General features: G+C 36.6%; 1 protein-coding gene across 3 annotated transcripts in view; it reads left to right on the top strand.

Annotated features, from left to right (window-relative positions):
* The window catches only part of TLL1 (tolloid like 1), a 126,157-nt gene that overhangs the window by 74,284 nt on the left and 24,755 nt on the right, over positions 1-27,118 (top strand). For 2 of the 3 annotated variants that reach the window (XM_059471086.1, XM_059471084.1), the window contains 8 exons: positions 2,499-2,623; positions 8,760-8,875; positions 13,416-13,518; positions 14,702-14,818; positions 15,750-15,895; positions 21,760-21,955; positions 23,410-23,535; positions 26,410-26,570. In XM_059471086.1, coding sequence (XP_059327069.1) covers positions 2,499-2,623; positions 8,760-8,875; positions 13,416-13,518; positions 14,702-14,818; positions 15,750-15,895; positions 21,760-21,955; positions 23,410-23,535; positions 26,410-26,570 — 1,090 coding nt within the window. Of the gene's footprint in view, positions 1-2,498; positions 2,624-8,759; positions 8,876-13,415; positions 13,519-14,649; positions 14,819-15,749; positions 15,896-21,759; positions 21,956-23,409; positions 23,536-26,409; positions 26,571-27,118 lie in introns of those variants that run through there. The other variant, XR_009418361.1, reaches the window with a different exon arrangement.

Consider the following 27,118-nt stretch of genomic DNA (forward strand, 5'->3'; position numbering starts at 1 on the left):
AGCCTCCTCTCTTTATTTGTTTGACAGTATTGTTACTGTCATAAAAACCTTATAGTAAAGACTTCTGCTGGTTTTGCTCTGTCCTGTTGCAGGCTGATCCTTTGTCAGCTCCTTAGTGACTCAGTGGGGTTCTCTCTGAAAGGGCGCAGGGTTGTGGGGAGCTGTACAGTGAGCTGGACCCATAGGGCAGCCCTACCCTAGAGAAGAAGTGAAAGAGGCATTTATCCAGCCTCCTATTGCATTTCATCAGCTAATTATTCTCTAAAGGTACCAGGGTAATGTAAAATTTAAAGAAACCTCCCAAAAACACCCAAGAAAAAGTTGTAGTTTGGAAGGATATATTCTTGGGTGGGTGTTTAGGCTTTTTTTTTTTTTTTTTTTTTTTTTTTTTTTTTTTTTTGTTGGTTTGGTCTGGGTTGGGTTTGTTTTTTGTTTTTTTTGCTTTTTTTTCTTGTGTGTATGGGTCTTTTTTGTTGTTTTTTTGGGTTTTTTTTTTGAAAATATTTTTAAAATTCATGCATTTTAAGGTAAAAATACTTGACAATCTGACACTTTGAAGTAAACTGAGGGCCACTAAAACCTCACCAGCCTTTGCAAATTTGTTTGGCTTGTTCTCTCAATATAAATTCTATTATTATATAAAAATCCAACCAAAGGCCCTCTTACTCAGCATACACATAATTCACCCCTGGAAGAGCATGGGAATGAGCCACATGAGGTAGCTATTAGTCACATTGCTTAATCCAGTTACACATACCATTACCTTAAGGAAGAGATTATAAGAACCTGTATAAAATAGAGTAATTGAACAAGACAGAACCCCCCTGAGTCCTAGGGCCATGACAACATCAAGGTAATTTGATTTGTTGGCCCTGATTTCACCACTTTCCAAGCTGGCAAAAACTGATAGTGCCATGAATAGGCAAGCCCTGCCCCAAGGTACAAGGGCTTGTTACTTCATACTGTCTAAAAATATCCAGCAAAGCCCTGAGGTTGGGTATTGATTTGCACTAATTCATCCTGCAAGCATGAGTGATGCCCAGTGAGGCATATTGCCAGCTGTTTGTTAGACTTTGCTCACCCAGATAAGTAGTAGGAATCACAAAACATCCTAAAGTTCTTGTCGTGCACAATGATTTTTTTCATGCTGTATTTAAACTTACAGTATGTTCCTTTTTTAAAGTGCTAAGACATTCAAGAGAGAATTGTTTTCAAAGTTTTTGGATGTATGAAAAGCACCAGTTTGATGTTGTGCTGAAATTGAGTGGAAAATAGAATTATAATTTACAGATGCAATCGCTTTTTAAAGAGTAATGTGCCTTTGTTCTAGAAAATGATTAATGCCATATGTAGTTTATTTCAATGTTTAGGGTAACATCCTGAGATTATTCTGTCTTTACAAAATTTCTAGTGATGGCTCAAAAAATCTAACTGGATAAAGAGAGCAATATGTACTTGCAATACTCAAAATGGTTCATCAATTTTAATTTAAAAACCAGTATGGGTTTATAAATTGTATTCCTAACTACAAGGATCCTTACCATTTGTTAATTTTTGCATCCATGTTATGTCTGAAGGTACTCGTTTTGCTTTTCAATAAACCCCCTACAGGTATACAGGTGATTATAAATAATTCAATAAAAAGAGACTATAGAAACATATTCTTCTGTTAACTGCTGTTTTATGAGATTTGAAGGATTTAAAATTCTGCAATGTGATAATAGAATGTAGTTTTGTATCTTAGTCTATTAAAATTTATTTGAGAATAGCAAAATGTTTTAGATCATACTTAAAATCTGGGAAATTTTGAATAAATTGCACATTTGGAACAAGTGTTTTTCTCTGTGATGTCTTCTCATTTAAGGTTAATGTCACTAAAATCACATATGGTAAGCTGATATATTTTATTGCAAGGCAAGTAAAGGCTGGCAAGTAAGCATGTCTGTTTTGAAAGTGTCAGCAGTTAGAGTGGAGTTAAATGTCTTACAACACTTGACAGAATCATGATTGGCGAATGTCTTTGACTTTACCTGTTCTCACATGTAATTTAGACTGTAGGATTTCTTATAAAAACTTTGTTAAAAATAGGAGCTTTGTGATTAAGAATTTTGTGCTGGGGATTAACTTATGTATTTTAATGAAATTTTATATCTTTTTTGCCAATATAGCAATAGCTGAATGGCAGTGTCTTTTCCCTGTAAAGTCTTAATAGTAGTTAGGGATCTTCTTCCTCTTTTTTAGCAGAAATATAAAAGCTGATATGTTAATTGATGTACTGAGAGAAGATTCTTTTTTGGTAACTTTACATAAAGTTTGCCAGCCTGAGAAATTTTATGACACATTGTCTACATTTAATGTTCTGTATATTATCCTCTTATTTATGCCAAGTGTAAAAACCAGATTTACAAAACAGGTATACATTAATGGAACTCAGAAAGTTTTATGAGAGAAACCTGATAGGGTTTTTTGGGGTCTATTTTTATTTTTATTTTTTTTAGGGGCATGTTTCTGGATACCATTCTCCCTTCCCGTGATGACAATGGTATACGACCTGCCATTGGCCAGCGTACCCGTCTAAGTAAAGGAGATATTGCACAGGCAAGAAAGCTGTATAGATGTCCAGGTATTGCACCACAAACAAACCAAAAGCACATACTAGCAACTGTTTGACTTGTTGTTCGAGAGCAATGCTAAACTTTTTGAGTCAGCTGCTCAGTATTCTCTTTCTATGCTGGCAACTGACATAGGCTGCTGAGGAATCGAATCATAAAAAAAACCTTATGGATAAGGTCACTGGAATGCAAAGTACCTAAGGACAGATGAACTGTATGAAACTACATGACATTTCAATCTGCTTTTCTTTGCTGTTCAACAAGTAGAAAAATATGTTTAATATCACTTCTGGTTTGCATACTGGCTGGAGTCCTTTATTTGAATTCAAGCTGAGTGCAGAAGGAGCAAAATGAATTACTGCGCTTGGCTGTGAATCCATTATATTTTTTTAAAATGTGTCAATGAAAGAAGCGAGGACAACCAAATTGTAAACTCTTGTGTGGATGAGATGGTTAGATCTTTCTACAAAATTTCTATAGTTTTAACAGATACATTTAAAATTTAAGTATCTTCTGCCTAATTCCGTCATCCTATAATTCGAATGCATATTAATTTTTAATTTCAAAATAATGTGGTTGAGTCGCTATCTGTCTCAGAGACATCAGTGGCAAGCCTGAAGTAACCCAGAGTCAACGCTATGGTTCGTGTTGTTCTCTAGCGCTCTTTCTTCACTAAGTGCTGCCAGAATGGTGGAGATTTCAAAGGAAAAGTTTTAAATCTCATTGCTCTAGTTACTGCTGTTACCACTGTTAACCTTTGGTGCCAACCAAAGAAGTTCAGAAGTGCCTTCTCTCAGTCAGAATTTACCAGTAAGATCCTTGTGGTAGGCTGGACATCCCAGCTCTGAGCCACGTAGGCTTACAGCCATACTGCTCCTCATGGGAATGAATGACATCTCAGGAGCTGTTTCAACTTAGATACATTGCCACTTTTAACCAACTGATCAACACAAGAGGACTAAAGAAAGCAATCTTTCTGTTAAAGTAATGGAGTTGCTTCAAGTTTGTACCAGCAGCGATGAGATCTAATGAAGATTCACTGAAATGTGCTTTTCCTTTGTGCTGTAAGCACGCTGAATCAGACTCTTGTATATACTGAGAACAGGCACAGGGATTCTGGGCCTGCCAAAGCAGAAACCACTTAAACACCTTTTCTTTAACAACTGTTCCTTTGGGAACAATTTCTGCTCCTTCCTTTTGGTACAGAAAGTACTTTAATAATGACACACTTGGCAGCAGGATTTCTAATGAAAGCATACAGAGAGTAACAACTTCATGAACAAAAAGAATATGCATATATTTTGATAAAAGACAAGCTTTGGAGGAAAAAAGTACATAAAACTGCTGGGCAAGTAAGAGGTAGTATCTCATGATCATACTGACTTATGAAAGGAAAAGAAAGGAAAGAAATTATAAACTAGTCAGTTTAGTATGTATATAATACTCTAATATGCAGTTTCAAATGTACATTTAGAGCTAGTGTTCAAACAGCTGTTCAGAGAAAATATCCTTTTCATATATGTTATGAAAACGTACTGAGAGTTATAATTTCTTTCAATGGCATGAAAGTCTTGTTGAAAGTTCATTTCACAGTATTGTAAAACCACTGTGGTTGTTCAGTAGCAGTTTGCATTTGAAAAGTAAGATTTTTTTTGCAGCACCAGTGAACGTGGGTCACATGAACAATAAAAATGAATGGTGGTTGAAGGATTATGCTCCTGTTTTGTCACCTAGATTTGCAAAATTTGGGATAAAATGTATTGGCTTTCCAACCTTACTTAAATGAGCCACGCCATAAAAGAAAGAGAGTTTTAAGAGAGAGGAAAAGGCAGAAGTTTTTCCTACAAATATTAACTAGCATGCTATTTAAAATGCTATTTTTTTCAGTTAATATTTTTAATAGAAGCTGCATAGCTGAATAACGCAACCCAGACTGAATCCAATAAAGAAATCAAATCTCTGAAAATTATCTAGTACTTTTCTTCTAATAAATTTTGTAGCAAATACTGAAACTTAAAATTCAGACAGGCATAAAGCTTTTGTTTTTATGTAAAGAATCAAATCATCGTAGTACATAGCAATAAAATCCCCGTTACTGTGTTGCTTTCGGAGGTATGTTTTATTTCCTATTTCAGACAAAATTATTAATCATGATGCCTGCTTATTATAAAACAGCAATGAATATTTCAATCCTTAATAATATCTGCATTTTTTCATATGTTCATTTGTGCTGCCTTAAATGCAATGCAATGAAAATGCAGAAACCAATGACTTAATCAGCATTTTCCAGAGACCCACACTTCTATGATAAAGAATTTCGTAGTATTGTGTGTGTTTTGTTCAGAGTTCTAATTATTTCTGCAAACAATTGCAGGCCCAAGTCCTTTTTTGGGGCCGGTGAAGTTGAGCTCAGGGTTGCTGGAAAATACAGGTGATCCTCACAGCAGGGAAGAAGCTGAGCCTTCTTGGGTGTTTTAGATAGTCAGGATAGTCTAGTCTGATAGTATCATTATTCAGGAAGGGGCTTATTGACTAAGAAACAGTTCGGAGACTGGTGAAGCCAGAGTGAGATTTGATAACCTGCCTTTCAGCAGTGGGGTAAGTGCCAGGTCTCTAAAATGTAGCAACAGCAATTTTGGTTTGTTTTTAACTTTTCCTTAGGATTTTTGTAAAAGGAAAATGTAATTGCTGATAGGGATCTGTTACATTTTAAAACCAAATTATATTGTTATGTGATGGAATAATAAGGGGAAGGAAAACAACTAAGTTGAAGTCCTTCCTCTGCCAATCTAATTTTGAATTTTGATTGTCTTGGTATTGGAGAATAAAACTTGAAGTTCAAGGTTGGATGTATTACAGTTTTCAGACAGTCTAATTGAATAATAAAATGTGTTTTCTTCTAGCTGCTAAAATTTCAATGCTGGTCTGCCTCTATAGTTTTATATAGAAAGAAACTTTTATATGTTGTTTAATAGGAGCAGAAAAATAAGAAAGGAAAATGATGGAGAAAGATACTCAAAAAAAAGTGCATAAAGTGGGACTGCATAATGAATAGGAAAGTCTCAGAGTGGTGGCAGAAATTTGTTTAGAGGAAGAGAAGGTGGGTAGACGAAGTTCAGCAAATTTACAAACTGCCTGGGTTAGATTTGAAAAGAATGTTCACCATCAAAAGTCAGCCTTTGTTTACTGCATAAGGAGAATTAGGGTTTTTGGATTAAAACAGTTTCCTTATAACTATTATGAGGAATCGAGTCAATAGTAAGACCCTGAGTTGCAGTAAACTGATTTAAGTCTTTGATTTAACAAGAATATGATCAGCAGTACTTATTTTTAGGGCTCTATGGCAGCTTTCTATGCTATATATGTATAGTTGTACAGACTTGTGTCTAAGTGTTAAAAAACTTAAAGAAAAAGGGTAAAATCAAATTAGCCATAAGTGATGCTATGCATTTGCTAGTGCTATGTGCAAAGGAATGAGACTTGGTTCCCTAAGTGTCCTGGGGGATCTGGGCTTCATCATTTGCAGATTTCACAGTAATCCTTGATGGGACTTGGCCATGTGTGCAGGCCAGCCCAGAGAGGTGTCACACTCAGGCAGTGTAATTAAACACTGCTGCAGAGTACACTGGTGGGAATGGCTTTGTATAAGCACATAATCTACCTGCTGCCTACACCCAGTGCTAATCTTTACAAGGAGAAGCAAAAATAGTTTCCCTCTCCTAACCATGGAAAGTCTTATTAGATGTCTAACCTTCTCAAGCTGTAAAGCAGAGGTGAGTGGCTTTTATGGCTAGAGTATGTGTGTGGGGAAAGCTAAAGTGGCATTTCTGCAAGTGGCCGAGCCTAGTAAAATTGATGTAAGGCATAACATTTGAAAGGAGGGAAAAAGTATCACAGAAAACCTTGGGAAATGTTAATGATTAACAAAGGAATAAAAATGTACAAATGCTTTTTAAAGCATTGTAAAGCATTACTATTTAAAGCATATAAGATTTAAGTTGTGATTGATATCTTCTGACTTGAAATATACTAAAATAAGTATGAAATGAAATTTAAATAAGTGGCCCTTACCACTCATTTTCCTTCCACATTTCTCTCCCAAAGTGGATTTTGTTACTAGTGGATGATTATACAGTAAAAAAAAAATTGTAATATTCTGTCTTATAAACCTAGTCATGAATACTGCAGTTGCTACAGTCCAAATACAATCTCTGTATTCTCTAGTGATAGAACTTTAACTGTTCCCCATTGCCTAGAAATGTGCTTTTCAACAAGAAATTCCCAAATATCACCCTATCTACTGCAGCTTTGGAAGCCAGCCTAGAGCTCAAATCCCATAGAAAATTAATTCAGCTATTGATTGGTAGAAGCTGTTCCTGTTATAGCTCCCTTGAGTAATCGAGAATTTACAATTAAAAGATAAATATGGTAAAACACATGAAGCCCAAGTGTGTAGAAGGTAAATTTTCGTATTAAATAGCTTTATTCTGTAATTCCTGGAAAAAAAAAAGAGTTCCATGACTCCTTTTGCAATTTAAAAGCCATTGTTTTAGGTCTGTACACATCTTCTTTATATGGTGAATGGACTTCATGAAACCATGGATGAGAGGAAGAACAGAGGGCTCTAAAAGGGGTGAGAGGAGTACCTGGATTCTTGTCAATGTCTCATCTTTAGGCCCTACTGTCCTCCAACAATTTCACTGTTGGCTTTTTCTGATGTGCTTTACTTATGCACTGTAAGCTCTGGCACCGTTCACCAGCTCTGGGGTAACCCAGTACAGGACTCTGCAACTTAAATATCTTTGCATTCGTTGTTGCATTAAAAAGAAATTGACCGGTTAGCCCAGGTTAACGACAGATATAGCCTTTTCATTGAAGGGTCTTTGTGCAGAAATGTCACTTGCTGCAGTTGCCTGCAACTTTTTAAAGATAAAACTGCATTTTTTAAATGAAGAGAGGAAAATATTTTATTTTTGTGTTTAATTCCTAAAGGACACAGTGATGGTAGCTTCAGCTGTTACACTTCTTGAGAGCCATGCCACTCTTTCCTTTCTCTTATCATGATAATCATTTGAGTGTCAGAGAGCAAATTTAATGCCTTGAACATAATTTCCAGCTGATATAACAGTGTAGTTTTCCAATCACATCTTAGGTGCATTTTAACAAAACAGCTTTACAGCTGTGTTGTCTGTCTTTGTCATAGGCAATCCTTTCCTTTGTCCTTTTTTATTTAAGGATTTTCCAGAACATTTATACTTCATCGATATTTTGATGACACTGTTGTTCACCTGCTGGCAATGGTAATTTGAAAGCACTGCAGATCTGATTACACTGTCATGAGATAATATCAGATTCATATCTTCTGTCACACCTGCAAAATCAGTGGGAGAAAAAATTTGATTAAGGTCAAAAAAGATGCCTGACTAAGGTGAAACACCCTATCAAAGTCAGTTTTAATGTTGGAGAGTGGTAGTAACTTCCAATGTAGAATTTTACTGTGAAGATGATTTATTAGCCAGCATCTAGCAGCATGATTGACAGGTGAGAGAAGGGTGCTAAAAGCTTCAACAATAAAGAATATAAAAGCTCTTGGTATTTTAAGACGTTAAATTTGTTTTGCTTTTATTACTACAAATCACCCTTGCTAAGAGACTTTGTGGAATATAGGACTTAGTTTTCTATACCAACATAAATAAGCAAGTTTAAGTCAGATCAGTTTCTCATGTGGGTAAAGGACTAAATTAAATGAAACCACTGAAAAAATTCAGTGTGATGCAAATCATGTTGTGCTAGCATTTCTTTTAGCTCTTAAAGGCTGCCGTTTTTTTTAATTACCAAAAGAGTTCTATGTATAATATTGTAGGTGATTGACAGCAATGATATTTTTAAGGCTGCCATAATTTTGGTTATGTCAGCAGACAGCACACAAGTGAAATAGTTCATGGAACAAAAACATCCTGCATAAAATGGAATGAATGTCAAACTGGCTTAAATAAAAAGCTTTTAATAAATTGTAAACTAACCAGTTTATTTTCCATTCTGCATCTGCAGTGAGTTAAATGAATTCTGAGTAGATATTGGAAAGATGCATTTTTCTCCGTTAGACACATTACATTTTATATTTTTACTGTAATTTGTTTCTTTCAGCCTGTGGAGAAACACTGCAGGAATCTACAGGCAACTTTTCTTCTCCTGGGTTTCCAAATGGTTATCCTTCCTACACACACTGCATATGGAGAATCTCTGTGACCCCAGGAGAGAAGGTATTTTAATGATCCTTTAGCTAGACACAGATACTATTTTCAAAGTAAAATATTGGATTTTTTAGCTTTTTATTTAAGTTTAAAAGATGCATATTAATTGAAAATAATGGAGTGTCATAAAAATGGGACCGTGGGTTCTGTACTATTGTCTTTACTTTGATCTCTGGCATTAGAATTCATCATCAATTCAATGGATGTGCCTGTGAAATAAAGACATGATTTCAATTTGCAGTATAGTTGCACCATGCACTCCCTTTAAAACTGGCTTCTAGGTCAGTTTATGGTTCAATATAAAAGTAGAAGAGGTGATTCAGGCTCCTGAATGGTCCATTTCCCAGCATGGGCAAGCTGACTGAGCTGTATGGGGCTGATAGCTTGGGCTGTGATTAAGGAAGTTCTTAGTGTGTTCAATAAGATGCTTCTGAAATGGAACCATAATAACATGAGTAAAGAATGTGTCACTGTGGGTGTTCCCTGGAATTGGTTCTAGTGCATATAGTTTTAATTTCTGGGGATCAATTTTATGGGGAAAAAGGCGGGGCGGAAATGGGCTCGGTGAGAGCAGTTTGGAGAGAGAAGTGTGCCAGGCTAGTGAGAGCAAAACCTGTCCTTCTTGTGTACACTTTAAAAATGTGCTACTAAATCTCATTTTGAATTATTGGCTCAAATATCAGGCTGCTTCAAAACAAATAAGGATAGAGGGAGTGATAAAAAGCTTCATCTGAGACAAAATATGCAGGAAAAAGAATGTAAGTTTCCTCATGTGAAGCAGTGGCTAGTAGCAGGCAGTCAAGTGCTAAAGACTAAAATACAGAATCCAAAGACTGAAATATGGAATCTAACGGGTTCAGTACTGGCAAGTTCAAATAGGAAGACCCAGTACTTGCCCCCAGATAATTCAGTCATTTGTCTCAGAAATCTCCCACTATGTATGAATTGGACGTTCTTTTCTCCTGATTTTATTACTTTGTTCCGTGTTTCTTTCAGGTCAGGGTCCTGGTAGACACCAAGAATATATACTCTTGTTGCTCTAATAGGTCCTGAGGAGCTGTAAAGGCATTTGCTACTGTGGGGAATGAAAGAAAAGTCATTTGGAGAGTGTTTGCCCTCCTTTGGGCAAGAGCCAGAGCCAGGAAGAAAACTAAATACTATCTGCTGGGAGGAAAAGGGTGGCTCAGCATGTTGTCAGGGAAAAAATGAAGAGATGAATAAGAGAATGTTTGTGCAAAAGATGAAAATTACTCTAAATAGTAATTTTCTGTCCCCATTATTTGTTGCATTTTAGACATGATTGTGATAACAACAAAAATGGCTTAAGTTTTTTTCCACAGCTCCATTAAAAAAAAATAAAAAAGTGTGTTCATCTACAATTATTTGGTCTTGAAAAAAATTCTAATGTATGAGTCAATGTTGATGTTCAAGTATTTATATCATAGTTCAACTTTGTGTAAGCCTATCTATAGGCACTAATGTAATATGTCTTGAGTTTGTAACCACCACTGAAGCTGCATTATACTGGACAGAATATTAATGGGGGAAAGCCCCTGTGTTGAAGTCAGCAACGTGAGAGGACTGGCTCCTTTCCCAATTTATTCCTTTACCTTTTACTTTTGAGACTTAAGACTACATGGTAAAATGTAGCTGTAAAAGCTGTACTCAATATATCTATACACAGAAAAGTCTTGGAGGGAGGATGGTGTTATTAATGTTGTATGCCCCCAGCCAGGGAGAATCCTGCCTTCTGGTGTGTAGAAATTTTATTGGCGTAGGGAGAGTTGCAACTGTGCCAGTGTTTTATTTGAATCTGCCTTTTGAATAGATTACTTTTCAGTTTTCCTTAGTGTTTTACATGAAAGATGAAATAGGCCAGAAAAATCCTTGATTGATATGGGTAAAAAAATGCCACCTACAAAAACCTTGATTTGTATTACTGGTATTTGTTTTATATTTTGTCTTTTCTTATCTCAGGCAGTAGGAGGTATGATATATTCTCTTGGAAGCTGCAGTAGCACAATCCAATCTGCTGTGTAATCAATAATTCTTTAATTGTGCTGACAAATACCCATTGATTGCTTTTCCTGGGAAGCCTCTCAGCCATCCTGTCGCCTTGAACAAGCTCTGCCTTGTCTGTAGGTCTATTTAGTACTTTGCAGAATAGCAAATTGGAATTTTAAATATATTTAAGCTTGTTTGGTTCATGACCAGAAATCATGCTGCGACAGATTGGGGGTTCAGCCTATGTACAGCTAATGAATTCTGGTCAGTGTTAAGAAATTGCTGTATCATCAAATACCTTGGCATGCCAGAGTGAGAAAAGGCTGTGAAGGTTATTTCATGTAGTTTCAAAAGCAGGGGCCATTGAGGAGGCTCATTAAATTTTAACCATTTCCACTTAGATAGCAGCAGTTTGAGACATTGACATGATCACAGCTAAGTGCAACCATCCATTTCCCACCCCTATCCTGGCAACTAAGGTTTGGAAAAAGGTGAATTTCCAAACAAAAGCCAGAGAAGGAATCTGATGTTTCAGCTGTGTCATGGAAAAAAAGGAAGCTCGTGGTTAGAGTGGTGAGAGACCTCCAGGCTCTAAGGAGCTGAAGCGGTGGAGGAGGTACAGGTTGTGGCTTCAGTGGTTTGCTTCCAGCAGAGCCAGCTGGGTTTGTGTCAGCAGCTGTCTGCATCTCATCAGGGCAGAGAAAAGGGGCTCCCTCTTGTGCACCCCTCTGACTGCACAGATGGGGGGTGGAGTTGGCATGGCAGGGAAAGGACAGGACTGGTGAGGGCAGCAGGCTTTCCAAGCACTGTGGCTAAATGCAAACAGAGATACCTACTTACCTTTTGAGAAAAAAAGAAGGTAGGAGTTTAGAGGGAATCTGAACTGCAAAGTGAATGATTTGAGGAGAACAAAAGTTTTGTATGTTGGTGTGGTCTCTTTACTTGAAGGAGAAAAATTCTGCCAAGGACAGAGAATTTCTTGTGACTGAGAAAATGGTCTGTGCTATCTTCTGAAGTAGATTCTAATAGAAATTGGAAATGTATTAAAAAACTGAAGCAGAGTAAAGCAAATGAATGTTTTTACTTTTACCCAGCTCTTCATATTTCTCATGGTAAATAGGTGGTTTTGGAATTCTGGCAATATTTGTGCATTTATTTATTCAGTACATCTTCCTGAAGGACTGCCCCTGCCCGAGTAGTAAAGGCAAAACGTCCTGTGTGTTAAGTATCCATGAAAGGGTGCATAAAACCGAGAACTTTGAGATGAAACTAAACCATTTTATTTTATTTTATATTCCAGTTATGGTGTTAAAATTTTTACCTTGCATCTGGAATAATGGTAAATTCCTCTCCTTTTAACTGCCACTCACAGCTGCTTCATGGGCTGCCATGGAGATGTATTTTTGCAGTGTGAGGTACTTGCTCCTGTGCAGCAATTTGTGTTTGTTTTATAATAGGTTTCAATTGCAAATTTCTAGGATCAAAGCTAAGATAATTACAATTCTATGCTCAAATGTGAATGTAGAAGAATTTCAGTTAGAAATATTTATTTATGTACACTGAGGAACTGATTCTGAAGCAGATGAATTTTTTTTCCAAGTACACCTAAATCCAATTAAAAGGTATTAATTGGAAGTAATTTCAAAATACAGAATATGAATAACTTTTAGTCTGCTTGTTTGGATTTATCCCTGTAATTGCAGGACATGATCCTAAGACTATTCCAGTCAGTCAGGGTTTGAACTGTAGCTATTGTGTCAATGTGTGATCAGGAAAAATCCTATTCCTCTGTTGAAAGTGTAAGTTTATGGCAGTTTAGGATTAATATTTCTAAGAGGGATAATATAATTTAATATAAGGGTAGTCCATGTTGTAAGTATTGAAAATATGCTTGTTTACAGATACTCTCAATAATACTTGGAGTCCAAGTTCAAAAGTTCCAGAAATGTGCAGATTTCATATTTCTCTATAAAAAGCTTTATTATGGGTTCATTAAGAATCATTAAGGGTCTGTACAATGTTTCTTATTAGTGAAATTTTTTTCAGAATTACTGTCCAACATTGTCAACATTTATGTGTCTGAAAGTAAAATATCTTGTCAAAACAGTAGTAGGAAAAGCACAAACTAAAACAATTATTTAATTTTTTTTTTTATTTGCAGCTGATTATAGTCAGTGCTGGTTATAGTCAAAATGTAATGGAAGAGGAATTGGCATTAGAATTATCAAGTAACATATTTAAAATTATATTACTCTAATATTTTACCTAATTAGAATTCTGGAATTTTTATTTCTCAGTGAAAAACTCTCTGTGTAGTAGTTTGTCTTGAAATTGTGCAAATATATAAGATTAAATAAAATAAAGTTTTCATGTTCCCAAGAAACTTAGTAAAAGAAATAATTGAGGAGAGGATAATTAAATGTCTGAATGGTTGGAATTCCATTACAGGTGACCACTCTGGCTTCCGTTCTTCAGAATGTTGTCGAGATTGTTTTTCTCTTTTTTACCACACATGATTTATTTAGGTCTTCTCATCTGGTTGCAGATCGTTTTAAACTTTACCACCATGGACCTTTACAAGAGCAGTCTCTGTTGGTACGACTATATTGAAGTAAGAGATGGCTACTGGAGAAAATCCCCTCTGCTTGGTATGCAACTGTTAAACGCTGCACCGTCCGCTGCTCCCCACTCACTGGGCTCAGTGGACCTGCTGTTGAACCCACAGCAAACTTCTTGGGTTTCAGGTGTCTAGAATGGATCTAAACTTGGGGATGGGAAAAAAACCCTCTCAATGGCCTTCACTTCAAGCCTCAAGCCTTCCTTTCGCTGCAGCTTGCTATTATTCAGCTGCAAGTGTGGAAAGATGGCAACTATAAAATCTGCAAGATTTTGCTTTGCTTATGGATATTGAATTATGAAGCTGCCTTTTTATTTTTTTTTTTCCAGAGAAATAGGGAAGAAGTTTACAGACAAATCTATAGAGCATGTGATGGGAGATTCATAGGTCATGTGATGAGAACATGCATCTGCTGTAGAGCTGTTGTTACGAGCTCTGTGCCTGTACCTTTAAGATTTGGGGCAGATTGCTTCTCTTTGTTCCTTGTGTGTCCTTCCCTGCTCATGCAGAGAAGACAAATGCAAAGCAATAATGAGTTAAGTTTGAGTTGCAACTGAAATGTAAAAGCTGCAGTCATCCTATTTAATTCAGAAGATTGGTGGGAAGATTTCACCTCCCATAATGCTGGTACCCAGATACAGAAGACAGCTAACAGGAATGTCTACTTTCTTGGCCTTGAACCGAAAATAAAGAAACGGTTAAGATCAGATGGCAATTATCCTCTTCTCCTGTTCTCTATCAACTAGAAAAACAGAAATTTTACCTACCTAGGCAGACTTTAAGAGGGTAATGTAGAATAGGTCATATAGATGTTACTTTTTTAAATCTCTTTGGCCCTTAGGCACAATCAGTTGAATTACTGTGACCTACATTTGTTCCGTTTTTAAGATTAGTACTCACTTTCCCCTTCCAAAATGCCTGTGTTTGTATGTATATTAACAACCTCTAACAATATTTTTTTCATTAATTCCTCTAAGGTTTTATGCTTAGACTTGTGAGCCTGACTGCAATAAAAAGTTCTGAAAGCTTTATAATAAAATCTTTGTGTGTTAGGTCCTGCTCTGCAGAAACATGTGCTTAACCATAGGCATATGAATAGTTCCACTGAGCTGGTTCTGCTACTTCTGCCTATAATGTTAAACACTTGTATAAATGTTTGCAGCATTTGGCTTCAGAGGCGGCAGAAAATGCAATAACTGGTTGCATGTTTTTAGGCAGGTTTTGTGGTGACAAACTGCCAGAAGTGCTCACATCCACCGACAGCAGGATGTGGATTGAGTTCCGCAGCAGCAGCAACTGGGTTGGGAAGGGTTTTGCAGCTGTTTATGAAGGTAAGCCTCTTATAGATTAAAAATAATTTGGTTATGGAAGAATAATATTAACCAGATACCTTTTAAATTAACCATCCCCCACCAAAACTAACATATGAAATTAGTGTTTTATCATTAAGAGACAGTAGGTGCTAAATTACTAGACAGGGAATTTGAAACTCCTCACATGATCAGATTTCAGCCGCGCTCTTTTTCAGGGAAATCACTGATAATAATCATAAACGCTTTTTACTGGTCTTTAGTTTACTAAATATGCATGTTCTTGGGCTTAGTGTTTGCAAAGATTTCTGTTTGTACTTTCTGTTTATCCTTCAGAAAAAATCTGTCTTATATTTTCCATATACTCTGGAAATAGTTAACAAAGGCACCCATGCACATTGGGTATATTAGCAAGTCAACATTTACCTGTTTAAAATAGAACCTGTACTTTTCATGAAAATATTTTTTAAATTATATTAGCTGTTTCTTCGAACTGAATGCAAGCTTGAAGTGATAAACTGTAGGTTGAAATTCATAGATCATTATAAAATATGAGATTTTGCTTTCATTTTTCTCTTTCTAAAGGTTAGTAAATATCAATGAAGAATGTTTATTAAGTATATTTCAAGTGTGAACAAAAATTTAATTATTTTGACTCTTTAAATATATTCTGTAAAATGTATAGATTCAGATGATCCATAGTTACAAATTTATCCTCAACACTGTAGACATGTTTAGAGCTGTTAGAAATGCTGAATTATATTTGCTAACTAAAGTACATATAATGGTTTCAATCAATTGTGTTTTCAATAATTTATCTTTGGTAGATTTAAGTATTGTCCAGAACAATTTTATTACTAGTTTTGAAAATGGAAGCATATAATGTCACTTTGGGCATGGGGAAATTACAGAAAATGTAATTATTGACAGTAAAATGTTATGCCTTTATCAGCTATTTGTGGAGGTGAAATCCACAAAAATGAAGGTCAGATCCAGTCTCCCAATTATCCTGATGACTACAGACCAATGAAGGAATGTGTGTGGAAAATAACAGTGTCTGAAAGCTACAATGTAGGATTAACCTTTCAAGCATTTGAGGTAAAGCCTTTTAACTAATCTCAGACGAGCACCTAATGGCTAAGTGTCAGTGAAATTTAAAGGAATATTTATTAAACTGTGAATGAATTTGAGTTCTCTATGAAAAATTACCTCCATAATCTGTGAAAGTTTATCTTCCCCAGAAATTTTCAAAATATAGGTTTTTTATGTTATCTCTAATATTTTAATTAGAATGTTAAAATTACTGAAGACAGTCGCATTTTACCATGTACATCGTCTAGCTCAGCAAGCTCACTTCAATATTCTGTTAAATAACCAGGACTTTTTATTTTTTGCTAAATCTTATAGTCAAAAGTTAATGTGTGGCTGGAGAAAAAAACCACTGTGTTCTTTGGCCTCTGCTTTGAAAAGGAAAAAACCCTAAAACTAATATTCAGATCAAAAACTTATATTTAGTGAGGAAAGAATAAAAGATGTGGTGAGTCGTCATACCTGTATGTCTTTAGTGTCCATCATGCTGTGTATAACATTGCTACACTATGGTAAACTATTATATAAAAAAGAAAGAGTAATATTTCATGTCTGTTTTATTCCTACACAATACAATGGCTTCAACTTTGTAGATAAATTTAGGAGAATACTTTGAGTTAATTTGTTTTCTTTGAATATGTTTCAGTAGTAAGGGCATGAAGAACATTTTTTAAAAATCTAGACTTTTTGCCTTTATGTTGTACCTAGATCTAAATACAGGTAGAGTGAACAGAGCTGTAATTTCCAACCTGACACTTTAGGCAGACTTGCAGGCAGACTTCAGGGTTATGGCACATTTTTGTAATGATTGGTAGAAAGATTTGAGACAACAAGGGATTAGGACTTTATCAGCAATTATGAATATAAAATATCAAAGTTTTTTTATTATTATCATAGATTATACTTAATTTTTCTTTTTTTTTTTTTTTCAATCCTGAATTAATGTCAGTTCTAGTGCAGACAAGATCAGCTTCCCCTGATCTTCTGAGTCTGCATGATCTGGCTCAAGACTACTTACCATATAGTATGTTAGTCTCTTTATTTAAGCCCTGTTGAAAATGCATGTTTTGAGTACCTTTTATATAATTTGCTGACTAGATGTGGAGCTTTTCTAGTCTGCCATTGGTGCTCAGCATTTCTTAATGTGATGACAAGGGAAATGGCCCTATTCCTCTGCAAGAGAGACTTGCTGCAATATTTGGTCTGCATGCAGTTGATCAGCAATGGTTTGCATGTGCTTGAAGTGACCTCAGTTCAATATCATCGCTGGGAGAATCAAACATCTCTCCCTATCTTTCAGGACCTTTTTCTAATCACCAAGTTAGGGACTATTTACAAGTGTGAGGATGGCATGCTTCTGCCTCACCATGCAGGAAATAACCAGAAGCAATAGACCAGCAAACAACAGAACATTTTAGTAGACAAGATTAGGGCCTTAGGAAGAAGTGTCCAGTTTTTCCTCCAGACTGTTTAGTATTCTGGCACTCTCTACAGGTGAGACAAGTGGACTGACACCTCATAAGAAGAAAGAGGAAATTGAGCAGAAATATAGTCAGGGGCCAGTCTCAAATTGGGGCTTTGTGTGTTTTGAAAAGAAAAAAGAATTCCAACAATAGGGACTTGAAATGCTTTCCAGGGAGAGTCTGAGCTGTAATTCCAGAGTGGCAAGATGCCCTTGAGCACCAAATGAGGCACCCCAGGCAGGTACAAGACTGTTATATCTGTCTTTGTGGCACCTCTTACTGGCTCATCCACTGGGCTCCCTGCTGAGGATGGGAGTTGCTTTGGGAGCTGCTCTGGAGTGCCTGGACATTCAGCACTGATTTCCCTTTCTGCTCCCAGCTCTTGGAGGTAGGTGTTCTGGTTTTCGGTATTGAGTCCCACTCTGGACTGAATCCTTGATGCACTGCCCAGTAAAACAAAAAGTTGCTTAAAAATCACTGTTCTTAGTTCCAGCTGAGATAGAAAAAAGTAAATGTCAGGCCAGAGAGTTATTGCAGTGTGTTTGTGAGAAAATTACTTCTCTGTGTTCTGAAAGGTACAGTTAAGTAAGAGGAATTCTCATTATCCCTATGTAATACTAGGAAAAAAAAACCTGTATAAATAACCTTCATTCTGAAATGAAAGCACTAGGGAAACTGAGAATTTCAAGCTGTATCAATGAGTCATCTTGTTTTGCCTGCTGTGGGCAACACATTTTCCACTGAGTGCAGGATTACACTTTCTTATTTGGCTGCTATACTTTCCACTGTCTGTGTGAGAGAAGAGATGTTGGGACTGGGAACTCCATATTTTTCATTGTGACAGTCACATTTATAATATTGTTCTTTGAAAATTAACAGGGTTTTTTTGTTAGTTTGTTTGCTTTTGTATTTAAGAACCTTTTTTGGCATGCAGTCTCACCAGCTAAAAAAATCCAGAGGGTTTGTAGAGCAGATTCATATGAATCTTCCTCATTTGAGTGACCTTGTTAAACTCTGTGCAGATAGCTTGTTATAGCAGATAATTTAAATTATTTTTAAATAAATCAGGGAATAAAATTTCTCTGATCTACTGATTTCACTTGGCACATATTCCACCTTTTATGATGGAAGTAGGCAGATATGTTTACCTGTATTGCAGTTTGACTTTATGAACAAATTTAACAATGACAAAAAATAATGTAAAGATTTTTACTGTAATAGAATTGCTCCTAGATTTGCCCTTCATATCCTTTTTCTCTTTTTTTTGGGTTCAATTTTAGGGGATTTTTTTTTTGTTTATTTTAATTTTATTTTTTATCCTTTTTCCTGTTGGAGGAGTGCTAGAAGACAAAGATACTCTGGATGTGTATTTGTTTGGGTTTTTTGGTTTGGTTGGTTTGTTGTTGTTTTTCTAAACCTGAAACTACCTATGAGACATTTTTTTGAGATGAGATGTAGAGAATGTCTCTGGCTTACCATTTCTCTGGGAAGTTTCATAGTTTTCCTGCTCTTCTGTGCCTGCTTTAGTAATTTTTCTGATATTTTCTCAACTTAGTTCTCTGATGCCATTCAAATTCTATGTTTCTTCCAAGGCCTTCAGGAGCTGAGGTTATCTTTCAGTTTCCTATAGGAAATGCATTTTTCTGTAAAAAAATTTTAGATTTCTTTTTTAAAATTTGCTAATATTCTGTGTATTTCTTCTCATCAACATGTAATATCATGTGAATATCTTATGAAATTTTAGTGCTTCAGTAAACAAGATTTATGGGATCAGTCCAGTTACAGCCAAACTCACCAGGGGCCCTTTCATTAATTGGAAGAGATTTTCCTCGAGGAACAAATAGGAAGTAGGAAAAATAAGAAAAATAGGAAATATAGGAGGAAGCAGGAGGAATAAGAGACTATTGCAAGTGCAGTAGACCTTTGTATGGCAGTGTTCCCAGATGAGAGTACCACATAATCTTAAAATTTGAGGTACGGGAAAAAAACCCCACATTTTATAATTTCTTTCATTGATTACCAAGTACCATTTTTTTCTCAAAACCACAATAATTATCTGTTAGGTTATATATAGGTGTAACATTTCAATCCCTTAATATTGATAATGCTGGCATCACTTGCACTAGTAGTAAACTAAATATAAGTGAATATGGTAGAACAGCCACCTTTCAAATGGGTTTTTTTGAAACTCAGTCTTTTTTTTGAAACTTTGCAAGTTGGTTGATTCTTATAGTCTTAGCAAGTTAGAAACTTACTCCTATAAAAAATGTATTTTTAGCTGTTCTGCCCAAAATAAAGTGATCCTTAGAAAAGAAATTACTAATTCACCTCAATGGAAATTTGGCACATGTAACTCAGAGCTGCACTGGGCTGGTGGATAATCATAATTTCCATATTGCCCATAAAAAATGGAAAAATGGAAACATGGGAAAAACCGGATGTTAATTAAATGTTTTAAGTACTGAAATGACCACAGATGTGTGGGGAAAATGCACAATTCCTTCATTGATATGAGTGAGCTTTGGACCAGCTCATTTCTCGATTTTTACAGAGATAACAAGGCAGACTTTATTTCAAATTGGAATATGATGTCATGAATTTATTATTTAGGTTAATGAAAATTTGGAATTGGTATTGTCAAAAACTTACCAGTGCTCCTGTACTACGTTAGTTGCATACAATTGCCACTAAAATCAACAATAGGTGGTTGCATCCCAAATCTTCCTGGCTTTCCTCACTCATTCCCAAACTCTGTCCCAGAACAATTCCTGATCAAAAATCTAGGAAATTACAGTAAATGGCAATATGGTTTGTGACAGAGGAGTGGGTGGGAGAAAATTATGCATGTAAATGCCTGGAGAATGGGAAAGTTGGAAAGAAGACAAAGAAATGTTGCGTGGAAGTGCCATATTTTGATGCCACTAATATGGCACAAAATCAAACAGTTCCTTCCTCCCAAATTTTCCTTTTACATAAGAAATATTAATGTGCAAAATGGAAGTTCCTTAGTCTGTGATGATTACTGAGCTTCATGTTGGTCATGGTGCACAAACAGAGCAGAGAACCAGTGGCTACTTCTGCTTACTGTGAAGCTTAGGTGCAAGAAAAACTCTCTGGAGAGCAAATGTAGACTTTTCTGGGCTTAGTTTAGACTTCTTTATTGATTTAACAGAATATGGATGTACTGAATTGGATTTGAGGCTTTCTCCAACCCTTCTACTTGACTGTGATCCTGTTACCCTCCCCATCCTCTCCATCCCTAATCTTGCCTCTCCCAATTCAGCTAGTTAGTTTAATAAGAGTTTTTTTATAGGAATTATTTTTGAATGCTTGGATCTTGTTAATTCTTTTATTAAATAAGACTGAGCGATGTGAAATATTCCAGCAGTAAAATGACCCTGCTCAAGAGGGTTTTTAATTTTCTTGAGAAAGACACGCTCTCAATAAAGACAAGCATTGTAAATGATCTATCTTATGGACAAGGTCATATTTGGGCTGCTACTGCTTTCCTCTCTGGTGCAATTCCCATTCTGATGGACTCTGCAAATACTATGATGTAAGGAGCACAAGGCTCACTACTCAAGCAGACATGCACACATGCCCACTCACATATTAGTCTGTGTTTCAATGTCATCCAGCAGAAAGTTTAAATGGAAAGGGAAATTTTCAGTTGCTCTGGTTTCAGTAAGTTTCTCCATCAGTACAGCACAGATTCACTCATTGACCCAGAAAATCAAAAGAGGACACTTGAAGTCAGGAATTGTGCAAGAGAAACTGGACACATTGGCCACTGAAAAATTAGCTTCTTTTTGTCCTCTCTTCTGTTGACTACTTAAGAGCTGATCATTTTATATGTGTGTTTGGGTCTAATTTTTCAGATGTATCAAATTCCTTATGCACCGCAATTTTTTACCTTTATCCTGCAACATCAGTGAACAGTGACAAATGCAAAATTTTACTTTGTCTGGGGGATAAAAGGAGATTCCAAAAATCTTATCATATTGTTGAAATTTGAGCTTTTTAATATTGCTAAAACAGTGAATATTTCTGACCTGTTTAGTTTCTGAGCCATTAATCTTCTTTAGTTGAGTGTACATGACAAAAGAGGACTTGACTTGAGATGAAAGCAGAAGTTTAACAGAGCACTAGGAAGCTTAGAGGTGAGCATGTCTTTTTTAGGTTTTTTTCCCCAGTTAGACTGTTGTGTCCTTAGTAACATTTCAGTATTTTTTTTTGTGCAGAAAACAAGTACAGTTAAATCCATTCGATGATGTTCATTCATCTTCCTGCTGCTTGAACCCTAATCAGAGACCTGAACCTTAACTTTGAAAAAATTTAAATTATTATTATTATCTGCCTGATATTTGTGGTCAAGTTCAGGTAGGTAATTTTGAAAATTATGTTTTACAGATTGAAAGACATGACAACTGTGCGTATGACTACTTGGAAATCCGAGATGGAACAAATGAGAACAGTCCTTTGATTGGTCACTTTTGTGGCTATGACAAGCCAGAAGACATTAGATCTACCTCTAATACCCTGTGGATGAAGTTTGTTTCTGATGGAACTGTTAACAAAGCAGGGTTTGCAGCTAACTTTTTTAAAGGTAAGTGTTAAAATATATTTTGAGAGTTATGAACAGCTTATCACTTCTTATTGGATTAGAAAATTATGAAGGGATATTAAAAATATTTCTCAATCTTTTTTTTACTACTAGAATGAATAGAATAATTCTTCTGGGCATAAAATTTATTCAAAACAAAATAATAAATGTTTTTGAATCTCCTAGTAAAATGTGTCCAAAGACTGAAGAAACATATTCAGCACAACTTTCTACTGCCTTCAAGTTCAGTTAATCAACTTAGTTCTGAAACATACCTCATTTTGAAAAATGGCATATTTTTTACATTGTGTTATCAAATATAAAGTTAAACAATGTAATTGCAAATGGCTTTTTTTTCCTGTTTAAGATTTTTTCCCTTTTTTGTCTAAATCTTGTAATTTTTTTTCTGATCTATTTTCTGGGTTGGTCTGCTTTATTACTCTCTGTAAGGAGGGAAAAAAAACCAAAAAAGAGATCAGAAATCATATTGAGCAATAACCTCATAGTCTTATGTGAAGCTTAGGTGCAAGAAATGGTGTTTTTTGGGGAGAGGAGAGTGTCAAACAACTGCACAAATGCCTGAAGCGTTTGATACATGGAAAGTTTGTAATTTGCGCACAGCGCTGCTGGTGGCACAGTTAAAGCCACCAGCAGTGGTGTGGCCATGGTGACACCTGAAATACAGGTCATGCCACCAGTAAAACCTTTTTGTTCTTTTGTAAAGAAACCATGGCTTTTCCAATCCCAACTGATAGTTTTCATAGTAGGCAATTATAATTTTGAAGGCAATAGGCATGAGAGTAGGAGCTCTTATTTTTTTCCCTGAGAAATTACTTGTCCTGGTGTAAGAAAATAATATTCCAGCATCTTAGGAATACTTCAGTGATGAATCTCATGGGAATATTTCAGAGCTAGCCGAGAGAACACACAATTCCTTTCCCTCCCCCAACCCTGATTCATCTTGTTCCTTTTAATATCAGTAGAATAAAAACCTAGGATTTGAGGATTCTGTTAATCTGTTTTTGAGTATGAATTCAGGATAATGTACAGATTGATTCTGAGGGAGATAAAGTGCCCTTCAAGTGACCCTACTGTGGATTTTCAATCTTTCCTTCAATAATTTGTACAATCTTCAGATTATAGCTGCCTGAATTACTGTATGCTGCACACGAAGTACTTATAAATTAGTTCTGCAGCTGTTAGTAGACATTGATAAAAAAAAAAAAACAAACAAAACAACCCAACAAAAAAACCACACCCCACATAGGAAAATTTTTATTTTCTCTGTTGCAGGTCTCCTTAGCATTTGAAAATCCTCTAGTCAGCAACCACAGTGGTTTAAGTAGTGCATCTTATAATGGCATGCATATAGCTTTCTGGGTTAATATTGATCCAGCAGTTACAGCTGAGGAAGGTAATTATTTAACACATTTTTGCATTCTTGCCTGTCTTGGCAGAGGAAGATGAATGTGCCAAACCTGACAATGGGGGCTGTGAGCAGCGCTGTGTGAATACCCTGGGCAGTTACCAGTGCGCCTGCGATCCTGGCTACGAACTTGGTCCTGACAAGAAGAGTTGTGAAGGTACAGTGTGCTGCTGTCTTACGGGCTCTTAAAGCTCTCAGAGTGCTATGGCCTCAATGAAATGCTACACATCTCTTGGGCTCTGTCTGAACAGCATGAGATCTGTGGAACCCAACACAGAAAAGCAATGCTGTCCTTTTAGTAGTCATGCCAGAGCCATGTTTGTCCCGTGTCCATCAGCAATTTCCTTTTGCAGATTTTGCTGTTAGTCAATCAGGAATGGTGCAAAGCAGGGCTCAATACCACTTATTACACTATTCATACTCACTAAAGCAAAGTCTCTCAAGGAGACAATTACCAGCAGAGTATGTGCCACTTTCTCAGATTCAGTGTTTAACGACCCCTCTGGGCACCTCTGCCTGGGATGTGCCTGGAAAGCTGGCAGGTCTAGAAGAGCAAGGTCCTCTATTTTAGCTCAGAGGAATCCTCCCCACTCCTAGCCACACTGTGGACTTTTCTTAATTTTCAGGGTGAGCAAAGTGTGTTCAAATAATCATTTGGAGAAAAAAAAAGAGATAAGCGGAAGTCCGTGTAAACATAGGACTGAACTGAGATAAGATTTTGCGTTCTATTCATATTTCATATCAAAGGACAGAACCATAAGCTCTTGATCATTATGCACCAAGTGTTGTTTGATTTTTACTCATAGACACCAATAAATCAAAGGATAGCACAAATTTATTCTTAGCTCATCTGTTTGACTAGTGAATAGATTTTGAAAATTGGGGTGCTTGGAGTCCTGGTTTTCTTCTGATGCAATTCACTGGTCTCTCTTTTTTCTAATTTCCTCTCTTTAATTTATTATTTTTCACAGTTTGGGGTAATTTTGCCTAGTTTCTTTGCAATTCTTTCTTGTTATTTTGCTTTTGGATCTGCAGTGTTGGTTTTGGTTTTTTTGTTTGTTGTATGTTTGTGTGACCTGGTGGAAGTCCTAGATTAAAGGCATGTTAGATTGTGACTCTCATCAAGCTGGCTGGGGGTGTTTTTGGTTGTTTTTCCTCCCTCACCGACCTTCAGTGAAGAGAACATTGGAAAAGCAAGTTATTTGGATGTCTGCACATTAGATAGACAATAAGAAAATGAGTTCAGTCAAGGGGAGGGCCATGAAGACAAAGGTTTGATCTCTGGGCTTTTGATCATCAGCCCAAATTTACATAAGGAATTGAGTTTAGTCTGCTTGCTTATTCCAGTCAGAATACTAGAGAAGTCTTTGAGAAGGCTCTTCCCTCTGCCTCTGAAAAATAGAAGAGAGATTCATTCCTGGAGCCCAAACAGTAAAACAACTGTGTCAAAAGAAGTCACTCTAAGCACTGCAGTGCAGTTTAGAGCAAAAACCATGAGCTATCCCTGAAAGTGTGTATGTGTTTGTTCCAGCTGAGGTGGCACTCACTGCGTGTAGATAGTACTTGGAACTGCTGAATCAAATTACTGTGTAGTCACTGTGCGCATAACTTCCTCGTTATAGTTTGGCCTGTTTGTGTGAGCTAGCTCGATTAATTCACATGTGAGTAGAAGCCTCTAGTCAGAAACTTTGCCTTATACTTCACAGCAGTGTTGACATGCACAGAAATTTGCTTTATGATCTTCTAATCCAAGTCTCCCCCAATGGCAGCATATTAGAAAGGGTTAAGATTTTCTTTTTTCATTATTTCCACATTTTCCACCCTTGCCTCAAGGATCAGTAGAACAATGTTCAGAAGCAGAAATTGAAATCTGGCAGTAGTTTCTCTGACCCAGATTGGATCATTTGAGGGGACAGCTTGTGTCATCTGGATGCAGTCTTTAAACCTATGTCTGGTCTTTTTTGATACACTGAGGTGTGACCCAAGGTCTTAGTTCACCCATTCCCATCAGATTACTTTTACATGTTTACCAAGAAATGTGCTGCATGGAAAACTAGGGACCGGGAGAAACACTTGTGTGTGTCTGAGTTGACAAAATGAGCCTTGACATAGTAACTGGTGAATTCTCCCAGCTGTGTTAGATGGAGTAGATGCAGTATGTGAGATCATCAGCTAGACTGCTACAGCCAGTTTTTAAAGCATTCAGTGTTAGCAGAGAGCAGTTGAGAAGAGCTCCTTCCTTCAGCTCTTTAGAAAGAGATTTGTGGATGATTTCCAGTGCTGTCACAGTGCTGTAATGGTTATCAATGTAGCAGAGTGTGATTGAGAGCTTCTCTAAATCCCCTTACTTTCCTTAAAAAAAAAAAAAACCCAGATGGAAAAGATTAATGAGTTTATCCTTTGCTAGTTGAACTGCATTCAAGAACGTTGTACAGTATTTTTCCGTTTTATGGAGGTGATTATTTGGCATATACTTGGAAATAAGAGGCATTTTCTCTTTTAATTGAACATCCATGATTCAGCAAAAGTAATTGTGACTGAAGTGTATGTGACTGCTCTTCCAAAGAAGTGACCCTAGCTAGTGGGTTATGGGAGGTATATACAGCCATATGAGCTGAGACAGGTAGGGCTGATTCTGCATCAGTAATGAAGGAGAGAAGCACATCCTAAGTATCCCTCTGTCAGAAGAGGGGTGGTCAAGGTCTTGGGGAGGGCAGTGAGGTCAGAGGACTTGCATGGGAAAGGCTGTGAGAGAATAACCAGAGTCTCTGGAGGGAGGGGAAAAGAATGAATATGATAACGCCTTGTGTAGTCCTGAAACTTATCTCTGCCCACAAACCTGCAAGCTGTTCAAGATAGGGGCTGTCTCTTTCTCTTTGTTTGCACCAAGCATGATAAAGCAAGATTCTGATTAGTCTGTCTGGGCATTGCAGCATATAACTAATGAGAGAACTGACTCTTCTTAGCATGTTTCTGTTTATAGTAAAACACACTGTCAGTCAAGAAATGATGTTCTCTTTTAATTTTACAGCTGCTTGTGGAGGACTCCTGACAAAGCTAAATGGGACTATAACCACACCAGGGTGGCCAAAAGAGTATCCTCCAAACAAAAACTGTGTGTGGCAGGTGGTTGCCCCAACACAATACCGAATTTCAATGAAGTTTGAGTTTTTTGAGTTAGAAGGGAATGAAGTAAGTAACGAAGAGCTGCATAATTTCTTACACTCTAAGTGGTTTCACAAGCATTCAGAAATAGATATTGTCTTATAGAACCCTTGCTGACCTTTCATATGCTGACAATAAGCATGGGTATTCTTGTTTTCGTTTTGGGACAGTTTCTGGATTCTTTCAAAACAAACATGGAAAGAATAGCTCTCTTTTACATATCATCTAAATGTATATGTATTACAAGAAATTTTAAAAAGATGTTCTCTGCTGAGTCTCAGCTGACTTTTTTATCAACAAAATAAAACAGAGCAAATGGGGCTGAAGCATATTGGAAAGAATTCAAGAGAAGAAAATCTGGAGAAACCAAATCATCTTTACAGACTGTCTACAAAGAATACACATAAGCTGTGGTTAGTGATGGAGTGAGGGAGCATTTAAATCACAAGTATCTCACTGGGGGAATAGTTTGAAGTGAGCAGTACCAGAAATAAGTCACGATAGAACAGCAGCAGTTTTTTTATGAGCTGGGCAACCCCCAGAGGCATGGGGGATCTTCTGCCCAGGTAGGAGGA

This window comes from Ammospiza nelsoni, chromosome 4, assembly GCF_027579445.1.
Source record: "Ammospiza nelsoni isolate bAmmNel1 chromosome 4, bAmmNel1.pri, whole genome shotgun sequence".
Taxonomy (NCBI): domain Eukaryota; kingdom Metazoa; phylum Chordata; class Aves; order Passeriformes; family Passerellidae; genus Ammospiza; species Ammospiza nelsoni.